Genomic DNA, 10,874 nt, shown 5'->3' with positions numbered 1-10,874 from the left:
GCACCTGCAGGGCCATGCGCTTCCTCTGCTGGCCATGGATTTGCCATGGGCTCTGCATTCTGTGAGAGCTGGCTGCAGATGCCCTGTCCCCTTTGCTGTGGAGTGTCGCTCCCATCTCATCTGCCACCTCTGTCCCTTGCTGCTCCTTCCCCTCACCCTCTCTTTACTCCTCACCTGGCCTCTCTAAGTCCCATTCAGCCTCATCTGGTGTCTGGGTATAGGAGACCATGGGCCCTGGGGGTCCTGGGAGGGGCAAGAAGCAGCCCAGGCTGAGGCTGGTGGGGTGTGGAAAAAGTGTTTCCACAAAGAGTTGTGAAGGGAGCTGTCTCGGGAAGCAGTGTTGGAGACCAGGTGGTTACATACCTCTGGTGACAGGGAGCTTACTACCTCCCAATAGCTCTTTCTGTTGTCAGGCAGCTATGGGAAAGATCATCTTTATGTTGAACAGGTATCTGATTCCTTTTATCTTTCACCACAACCCCAGTTCGGCTCCACTGCATGAGGCACATTCTCTCAGCACCCTATGCCCCTGAAAGCCCCTCGGAGATGGAAAGATACAGACAGCACCCCCACCCCCCAATCCCACCATTCCACCTCACCCCAGGCTACTTTTCTTTTAGTTACTTTCAATTCCCTCAGCTGCAACCCCTCAGATAGAGTTCTGAATCCTCTCTCCCTTCAGGGCGTGTCCTCTGGACAGATTTCCAGTGGCCAGAGTTGAGCTCACAAAATTGAGCCCCAGAGCAAGGAATGGTCTAAGTGATTAAGAGAGAACAGGGTGGTTATTTGACCAGGAACTCAAGAAAGCACCTATAAATGTCTCTAGCTGGGCTCAGACAAAGGCAGGGCTAAAAGGCAGAGAAAGGAGCTAAAAGAATGGTGAGAAATACTCACAGGAAGGAGGAAGTAGTATCCTCCAGAGGTAGTACTTAGTAGTGTCTGTGCCCAAGCATGACTTTTCCTGCCCTATATCTCTGTTTCTCTTACACAGTCTCTCCCTGCACCTTAGTCTCATTGGGGTTGAGTAGCAAAGCCACAGGGGGACCTTCCTAATGTCCTCTTCCTTGTCCCTGGAGGTGAGGACTGAGATCTCACGGAAGTGGCATGGCCATGACCCTGAGCTTCTGCCAGCCTGGAGGACCCGTGCTAAGTGGACCACGCCTTCCCGCTCGGCGGCAAAGGTGCTGACATCTAGGTGCTAAGCTGCCTCATCATGCCACTGGAGTCCACACTTGAACTTAGGCAGCTACCATGGGTCTGCCATGCTCTGGCCGAGCAAGGGGGCCATATCCCCACCCCAGCTGTTACCCAGCCTGGGGTAGGGGTGGCCCTTCCTCCCTGTCTCTGCATCTGACTCTCTTTTGAGGTTCCTGTATGTTTACTTCTGACTTCTGTGGTCCCTCTGTGTCTGCTCTCATCCATTCCTCTTCCTGGGGCCTGGGGGTCTAGCCCAAGGCTCAGAGGAGCCAATAATGCTGTAAATGAATAGACATATGTTTGAGTGAATAAATGGGCCTCTAAAGGGGAGCGCACCTGCATTCTTTATTTGGATGTCTGGTGCTGAGCTGCGTTCATCATTCCTCAGTTCATGCTACATTATGATTATGTATCTGTGCAAGGGGCCTCTTGTTTTATTTATTCTTAAAATGTACTCTCTTTTGTCTTCACCACTCCCATTCGCCTCCTCTCACAGGCAAACAAGCGAGCATGGTTAATGTGAATACTTGTGTTTCTGTGTGTCTTGCAAAATACGTGGTGTTTTGTGTGTCTGTACTTTAATTTACATAAATGCTGTTGGTCATATGCCTCATCCTGCTTCTAACGTTTTCCCCTCAGCACTGTGCTTTTAAGAGATGCTCCCAGAGCTGGACGCGGCGGCTCATGCCTGTAATCCCAGCACTTTGGGAGGCTGAGGAGGGCAGATCACCTGAGGTCAGGAGTTCGAGATTAGCATGGCCAACATAGCGAAACACTGTCTCTACTAAAAATGCCAAAAATTAGCTGGGTGTGGTGGTGGGCACCTGTAGTCCCAGCTACTTGGGAGGCTGAGGCAGGATAATCGCTTGAACCCAGGAGACAGAGGTTGCAGTGAGCCAAGATCGCGCCCCTGCACTCTAGCCTGGGTGACAAAAGCGAAACGCCATCTTAAAAAAAAAAAAAGAAAGAAAGAAAGAAAAAAGAATAAAAAAGGGGGGGGGGAAAAAAGGGACACTCCCGTGTTTCCCTGCATACGTCTGGTCCGTTGTTTTGACTGTATGTGGTGCTGTGTAGAGTCATTGCCCACGGGTTACTGTCCTGTCCTGTCTCCCCTGCACTCTAGTGAACATGCACATGCTGGTCTCCTCCAGGATCTGTGAGAGTGAGCCTCTGTCCGGGACTCACACCCAGGAGGAGCAGTGCTGGGCATCCATTATGCCTCCTGTTGATGTGACTCAGTGGTGCCAGATTGCATGCTTCAGATCTGCACTCCACCAGCAGCTCTTGAGGTCCCTAAATCCCACAGCCCCACCAACACTTGACATTACCCAGCTTTGTAATGTTCGCCAGCCAAATGGGTGTAAAGTGCCATGGCACTGTTGTCCTAATTTGCATCTCCCTGATATCTAATGGGTGTAAACCTCTCTTACTGTACCTGCTTGCCTTTTGGGTTTCTTCTTCTGGAAATTGCTCGAGTCTCTTTCCCTATTTTGCTCTAGAGTGGAGATGCCTCAACTCCAGGTCTTTCTCTTATGTCCTCCCCATTGCGTGCCCTCCTGGGTCCCAGCATACTGCCTGCTGTCCCCCACCCATTAAGTGAGGACTCCCTTAATGTAACACATCTACATAGTCTGTCCCTCCTCCAACCTCCTTCTTGGCAGCAGGGGGGAGAAGGAGATCCGGGCTGTGTCCATGGGGATCTGTTTATTGACTGACAGTGGCAGAGGGAGATTCCAGTACAGAGAACAGGCAGAAATGGACACTGTCAAGTCAGAATGAAACCTCTCCCTTCCTGGTCTACCCACAACAGACCTGTCCTGCAGACCTCAGTTCCATTTCCCCCACTTCCAGGCAGCCTTCCCTTACTACACTAGCCTTTCCGGCCATTCCTCCTTTCTCCGACTACCCTGAGAGTCCAAACCATCCCCTCCAGCCTCTGCCTACTTGGGCTGATCACCAGGTGCCATTTGCCTTGTCCTGGTCCTTGCCTGGGCGCCTCCCTTCTCTGTGATCCCCTGCATGGTGGCCCTCTCCTCTGCACGGAGGATCTAGCTTGTCCTCTATGGCCTGCCTGGACCAGGTATTTTTTCTCATGCACTGGGAACAGAAGGAGTAGGCATCCTTTACCTGTGCTGGCTCACAAGTGTGTATCTGGTGGAGGCAGTGGACAGACATCCTCCTCCCTTACAGAGTTCCAGGGAATGGAGACACAGCTACATGAAGCCCAAGGCCACACTGTTGCCCATGACGCCCAGCTGCCTGGCACCTTCCTGGTCAGACAAATGTCAAAGTGCGGGCTCAGTCTGAAAACCAACCATATTCAGTCTCAAATCATAAAAGTAATTCATACTCATTGCATTTAGGAGATACAGAAGGATTTTTTTTAAAAAATCAATCATAATCTTATTACCAAGACATTCACCATTGATACTTTTGTACGTTTCCGGAAAGATTTTTTTTTTGTGTGTTTTGGAAACATCTAGAGATCATACTGTATTTGTAAAATTGCATATGATTTTTATGCATTAAAACAATATACATTATATATAGATGGCCAATAAGCACATGAAAAGATGTTCAATATCATTAGTCTTTAGGAAAATGTAAATCAAAACCACAATGCAATATTGTTTCATGTCCATGAGGATGGCTAAAAAGAAAACAAAATAGCTAATAACAAATATTGGCAAGAATGTATAGAAATTGGAACCCTCATGTATTGCTGGTGGGACCAGAGAATTGTCAGGTGCTTTGGTAAAAAATTGCACAGTTGCTCACAAAGTCAAACACTCAATTATTCAGAAAGTCCACTCCAAGGTATATAGGCAAGGGAATTGAAAATGTATGCCTACACAAAACTTGTACATGAATATTCATAACATCATTATTCATAGTAGCCAAGAAGTAGAAACAACCTACACATCCATCAACTTATGAATGAATTAACAAAATGTGGAATATCCATAAGATGGGATGTTAGCTCCATTTTTTCCATTTGAGGTAATGAAAAGTTCTAAAATTAGATAGTGATGATGGTTGCAAACTCTGGCAATACACGAAAACCACTGAATTGTACACTTTTTTAAGAGGGTGAATGTTATAGCACATGAATTATATTTCAATAAAGCAGTTATTAAAAATGAGTAAATGGGAGTTTGCTGGATAACACTTGCAGACAATTTTTCTGCTACATAGTTTGAAAAGTCTATATAATATTATTTATTTAACCAATAGTTATTTAGCAGGTATTATATTGGTGACATTTTCTCTCGATTTTAAAAATAAGTATTTGTGATGATAAACTTCCTTGCATACATTTTTTTTAACGTATACCTCAAAAAGACAAAAACAAACTCCTAGACCTTCAGAATAAATTATCCTAAAGTGGAAGAATGTTTGAACCAATGCAATGCACATGATAAGTATTTTGGTATCTGTTGCCAAATTGCCTCCCAGAAAATTGGTCTAGAGAATTCTTGCACAAACAATATAAGTGTTATGGTTTTTCCGCATTGTTATTATTTTCTGAGACAGGGTCTCACCTGTAGGCCAGGCTGGAGTGTAGTAAAGCAATGATAGCTCACCGCTGCCTCAACTTTCTGGGCTCAAGTGATCCTCCCGCCTCAGCCTTCCCAAGTAGCTGAAACAACAGGCATGCACCACCATACTGGCTAATTTTAAGATGTTTTTGTAGAGACAGGGTCTCAGTATATTGTCCAATCTGGTCTCAAACTCCTGGGGCTCAAGCAATCCTCCTGCCTTGGTCTCCCAAGTGCTGGAATTACAGGCATGAGCCACTGTGCCTGGCTGGCATAAGTTTTTGTCTTGTCATGTGCATTGCATTGGTTCAAACATTCTTCCACGTTAGGAGAATTTATTCTGAAGGTCTAGGAGTTTAAGTTTTTGCCTTTTTGAGGTATATATGAAAAAACTGTATGCAAGGAAGTTTGTTTCTCTGAGTTTTGACTGGTGTTAGCAGTGTTAGTAATGGTGTTAGCATAGTGGTGATAGTAGTTAGTGTTAGTTAGCTTGGTCAGTACTCTTTAATATTAGTTGTGATTAATTTTAGTGGTTAGCAATTGGTAGAGTTAGTGGGTAGTTAGTGGTTAGCATTAATTAATGTTAGTTAGTGGTCAGTGTTGGTGATTAGTTACCAGTTAGTTTAGCAATTAGCTGTTAGTGTTAATGGTATTTAATGGTTAGTGTTACTGGTTAGTTAGCAGGTAGTGGTTAGTGGTAGTGGCTAGTTAGCAGTTAGTGGTAGTATTAGCGGTTCATTAGTGGTTAGTATTAGTGACTTGCTAGGAGTTAGTGTTAGAAGTTAGATGTTAGTGCTAGTTAGGTAAAGTTTAGTGGTTAGCGTTACTGGTTAGTTAGCAGTTAGTGGTTAGTGGTAGTGGCTAGTGGTTAGTGTTAGTGTTAGTTGTTCATTAGTGATGTTAGTGGTTAGTAGTGAGTGGTTAGCATTGGTCAATGTTGTGTTAGTGATTAGTTACCAGTTAGTTTAGCAGCTAGCTGTTAGTGTTATTAATGTTATTTAGTGGTTAGTGTTACTGGTTAGTTAGCAGTGAGTAGTTAGTGGTAGTTAGTGGCTAGTTAGTGTTGGTGGTTCATTTGTGATTAGTGTTAGTGGTTGGTTAGCAGTGAGTAGTTAGCGTTAGTTAATGTTAGTTGGTGGTTAGTTAGCCATTAGTGTCAGCAGTGAGTGTACGGTATTGGCAGTGGGCAGAAGAAGCTCACTCTGTGAACTGTTCATCCCTCGCCTAGAGGTTTCACAATGGCTGCCAAGTTCACCACTTGCTCCCTTTTAGTTTCTACTGGAGCCTCAAATTCTTATCACTTCTCTTGTCTCTTCCATGACAGGGATTCGCAGACTGGGCCTACGATGCAGGTTCCTGGGCAGATCCTTTGACTGGCAAGCGCTTCCTCATCTGAACCGGGGTGGGGGGCGGTGCGGCGGGGTTGCTCAGGAGGTGATATCTGAGGGAGTCTCACCAGGGACACTGGATGGCGGGCAACGAGCTGGGCTGAGAAGCTCAATGATCATTCTGGCCACCAGGTGGCAGTCTAACTGCAGCCAAGAGCCCTGGCTGGGCCGGCGGTGCGGCCTGCCAGAGCTGGTGCTGGAGATGGACGCAGGACCCCCGTGGCCTGACTAGGGCCCAGCAAGCAAAGGGGCTGGTGAAGAAAGGGCTGCTGGTCTGGACAGCCTAGGTGAGGAGGGAGGGTCCTGGCGGGACTGTGGAGGAACAAGACATCCCCACGCATCCCGCCCCCCGCCCCAGACCCCAGTGTTGATGACTAAGAAGCAGATTAAGAAGAGTGAGAGCTGAAGAGTCAGGAGAATCAGGGCCTACTAGAACTCGTGCAAGATCCGGAGCTTCCAGGTGCTTCCCTGGGTCCTGGGCTTTCTGCAGGACTCACCCCCATCTACCGCGGTGTCCTCCTTCCAGCCAGCCTCCCCGCGGGTCCTGAGAGGAGAACTTCCTAAAGAGAAGGAAGGAACTCGGACTTTCCCTCCTGTTATGTTCAGGCTCCTCTGTGAGAAACAGGAGGAGAGAGGAAAATGAAGGGCCCATTCTCTGTCCCCAGAGAGCCCCCGGGAACGTTGGGAAGATCCGCAAGGATGAGCCTGAACGTAGATGTGAGAACTGGTGTGCTGGGTTCAGACTCTCTGGCATCAGAGAGGACTGGGTGTGGGTGTGGGCAGGAGCAGTCAGGGAAGACTTCCTGGATGAGGGGACTCAGGCAGGGGGTGTAGACTCTAAAGCCCCACCAGGCCAGGCTGCACAGTGGTCCCTTTCTACTGTCTGCTGGGCAGGAAGCGGAATGGGGCTGGTCTCAGTTTAGAGAGCAATACTTGGAGGAAAGTTCGGGTAGGAGGGTGATATCAGGCCCAGGCTACATTCTCTCTAGGGACTTCCATGGCATTCCTGCGAGGGCTCTGGGTCTGCCCAGCCACACATTTATCCATGTGGTGAGTGTTCACTGAGTACCTGGGGCACAGGCACCTTGCTAGAGTCTGAAAATACAGCTACAAGCAACTCCCAAATGTTCCCCTATGCAAGGGGCTTAGGGTCTGGTTGGCAATGGCCAATTTTACATGTCAATATGATTTGGCCACAGGATGCTCTGGTATCCGATTAGTCATTGTTTGTGGGAGTGTCTGTGGTGGCGTTTCTGGAAGGGCTTAGCATTTGAATTGGCAGACTGAGTAAAGTGATGGCCCTACCCAGTGAGCAGGCACCAGCCAACCCTTGAAAGTCTGAATAGAAAAAAAAAAAAAAGGGGCAGAGGAAGGTTGAACTTGAGCTTTCTCTGCCTGGCTGTTGAGCTGGAACATCTGTCTTCTGCCCTCCAGGATCCTGGTTCTTAGGCCTTCGAATATACCACCTGGCTTGCAGAGGGCAGATTGACTTACCAGCCTCCCTAATTGCATGGGCCAATGCCATACAATAAAGCTCTTTCTACACTGTGTGTGTGTGTAGAAAGAGCTGTGTAGGTGTATGTGCTGTGTGTGGTGTGTGTATATAAAATGTTGGTTTTATTCTCTGGAGAATCCTGACTGATACAGAAGGCATTTTTTAGGGGTCTCTGTTGCAGACAACCGGACCCACTCTGGCTGAGTTAAGCAAAAACATGACAAGTTTAAGGACATCGGGTAGCTCCCCTATCTCCCCTGAGCTCAGGCCCAGAGGCAGTGGCCATCCCACACCAGGGGGCCACTGTGGCAAATTCCTCATTTCACCACTTTTGGTCATGGACACAGCTGCTCACACCACCAACACCAGGGACAGAATGCCAGAACCACCACATGGCTGTCCTGAAAAGCCAAACTCCTTCCCTGCCATGCTGGCCAAAAATTTGATTCCACCTGGCACCAGCTTCCTCTTATTGCTCTCTTCCAGATCTAAGTCCCACAGAGTTACCCCTGATGGCACAGTCTAGTGACCCTGCCCACTAGCTGCAAGGAAGGCTGGTACAGCAAGCTCAGACCTCTAGCTTGGAGAGGGCTCTCCTACTGTGGCAAGGTTCTCAGACACAAGAAGGGCGTTCAGAATATGTTGGCTGGCCACAAGCATGACAGATGCGTGGCACTAAGAGACAAGCACACCATTCAAGCAATCACATAATAATGGTGATAGATGCGGAAAGAACAGTAAAGTGTTGGGAGAACAAATATCTAGAGGACCAAATCTAGACTGGAAGTGTAAAAAATAAAAAGGCTTCCTGGAGGAAGTGATCGCTAAGCTGCGATTGGAACCATGAGAATGAGTTGACCAGGCAAAGAAATGAATTAAAACAAAACCAGGTGGAGGAAACAGCACGTGCAAAGGCGCTGAGGTGGGAGGTGGGAAGGAGCTTGGTGTGGGAGGAGATGCAAGTTAGCTACTGTGGTTGGATCTTAGCAAGAAAAGGGGAGCAGAGGGCGAGCGGCACCCGGATCATGCAGGATCAGGAAAGCTATGCTAAGGACTCATCCCAAGAGGGACTGAAGTGTATGATGTGACGAGACTTAGGTGTTTTAAATGATCACTCTGGCTGGTATACGAAGACTGGATTTCAGGCAGAGACCTCCACTGGAAGCAGGGAGGCTGGAAATGGAGACATGGACTAGGGTGATAGTGGTAGAAAAGTAAGGACCGAGTCTAAAGCTATCTAACTCAGGGATGAAACTGTGTGTGAGAGTAAGAAGACGGACGGAGGCATCGGTCCTACTGGAAGAAGCCTACTGGGATGAGGAGAGACAGAGAGGAGCAAGCTTTTGAGGGAAGAGCAGGAGCAGCTCAGTTTGGGCACATTGGGTTTGGTGTGCATTGAGACAGCCAGCAGGATGCCAAGCAGCGGGCTGGAGTAAGAAGCGAGGCCTGGCTCAGAAGTGGAGTTCATGAGTGGCGGCATATTGGTGGTGTTTGATGCCAAGGGCATGGGTGGGGCCACACCGCAGTGAGAGTGAGGCGCAAGATGAGAAGGGGACTGAGAGCTGAGCCTGGAGAGATCCACACATTCACAATCCCACGAGGGAGCAGGAGCCCCCGAAGGAGGCGGAGCGGGGGAAGGAGTGCTCAGAGAGGTGGGAGGAGAACCAGATGAATGTGGGATCCTGGGGCCCCAACAAAGATTGTCCCAGCAAGGGGCTGGCGAACCGGCTGAGAAGCCTTTATGAGAGGATTCGGAGGCACGGCTCAGAGGAGAGCGGATTTGGCAGAGGATGAACTCGGAGGCTGGGTTCAAGGGTGCCGAGAGGGAGCAGCTGGGGCAGTCCAGGAGAACAACCCTTTACCGAGGCTCCTCTGGAAGGGCGGGGGGAGCCAGAGGGAAGTGGGAGGAGTCATTTGGTTTTGTTGTAAGAGGACAGCCTGGAAAAATGCTACGAAGTGGATATGGGAGTCACTGAAGAATGGAGGGCATGTCATGCAGGGGGGTGGTCAAGGAGTGAGAAGGCAGGTCCCGAACCCAGTGTGGGGGGCCTTGGCTGGGAAAGGGAGCTCCGCCCCACAGGCTGGCAGCTGGGTGTGTGGCCTGGGGGTGGGCAGGAGAGGGAGGCCAGCTGCTGGCTCCTGCATTCATCATGAAGGTGAGGTTCCTGGCCTGCTGGAGGTGGGCATCAACAGCGGGTGGGAGTGGAGAGTGGGTGGGTCTTGAGAGTGAGGAAGATGGAAGCAGCTGCAGCAGAGGTGGGAGGACAAGCAGGTCATGAAGAACATGCAGTTGCCAGGCCGTGTTGGCAGGTCAGCTCCCCCGAGAGCGGAAACTTGGAGTGAGACCACTTTTTCTAGTAGAATGTCTGGTACAGACAAAACTGACTTGGGCTCATTCAGGGTGGGGTTTTGCCCCAAAGGCCGAGGCACGAGGCACGTCTAGGTGTTTGTCAGAGCGTAACTGTGCAATGCCACAGGGTCCCTGCTGGAGGGCCTGCTGGAAGGGAGTGGAGTATTAGGTGGTAGGGCTGGGTGGGGGTGCAGAGGAAGCGTTCTGGGAGGACAGAAGGGTGTGGTCAGAACAGAATGCTTTGCAGCACAGCTGGTGTGACTTCCAGCAGTAGCATGGGCTCCGTGTTGGTGTAGGAGGGGGTGTCTGCTGGGGGTCCAGGAAGTCCCCGAGAGAAGGAAGGGCAGGGACTGCAAGGTCAGTGGGTGACAGGTCATCAGCCTGGGCACTGCTGTCACTCAAGACAAAGGCTGGGGTCGAAGGGCAAGGATGACCTTCGAGCCAGAGCCTCCAGCCATGAAGGTGGAGAAGGAGCTGCAGGAGCCTGGGGGTTACAAAGAGGAGGCTGGGACAGAGGTGGGATACAGTGAGTGAGGAGAGGCAGACTGGAGGGAGAGTCCAGACAGGGCGGGCTGGAGAGGACTCAGGGTGCAGAGCAGGAAACGAAAAGCCCCAAGCACTGGCCCCCTGCCCTCCAGAGCTTTGGCGACCAGTCCAGCCATCCTGCTATGGCTTCACCCTCCCAGCTCTGGGGCTGCCAGAGGCCCTGGCCCTGGAACTGTTAGGAACAGGGCTGCCTTGGGCAGATCCAGGCCTTGGAAACCAACAGGAAACTGCAGATATTATTATTATTATTATTATTATTATTATTATTATTTTCTGACAGTCTGTTCTGCCTCATCTGTGTGACTCTCTCGTGTGGATTTTTCTCTTCTGGCTCGCTCTTGCACACTCTCTGTCCCTCT

The 10,874-nt window shown here is 49.5% G+C and overlaps 1 protein-coding gene across 1 annotated transcript in view; it reads left to right on the top strand.

Moving 5' to 3' along the window:
• The window catches only part of GHRHR (growth hormone releasing hormone receptor), a 19,077-nt gene extending 12,945 nt beyond the window's left edge, over positions 1-6,132 (top strand). The window contains exons 12-16 of the mRNA XM_011955121.1: positions 683-687; positions 1,040-1,195; positions 2,859-2,966; positions 3,049-3,157; positions 6,061-6,132. Coding sequence (XP_011810511.1) covers positions 683-687; positions 1,040-1,195; positions 2,859-2,966; positions 3,049-3,157; positions 6,061-6,132 — 450 coding nt within the window. The remainder of the gene's footprint in view (positions 1-682; positions 688-1,039; positions 1,196-2,858; positions 2,967-3,048; positions 3,158-6,060) is intronic.
• Positions 6,133-10,874: the final 4,742 nt, after the last annotated feature.

The sequence above is a fragment of the Colobus angolensis genome, unplaced genomic scaffold (assembly GCF_000951035.1).
Source record: "Colobus angolensis palliatus isolate OR3802 unplaced genomic scaffold, Cang.pa_1.0 Scaffold395, whole genome shotgun sequence".
NCBI classification, from domain to species: Eukaryota; Metazoa; Chordata; class Mammalia; order Primates; family Cercopithecidae; genus Colobus; species Colobus angolensis.
This window is presented reverse-complemented; position numbering and strand designations above follow the sequence as displayed.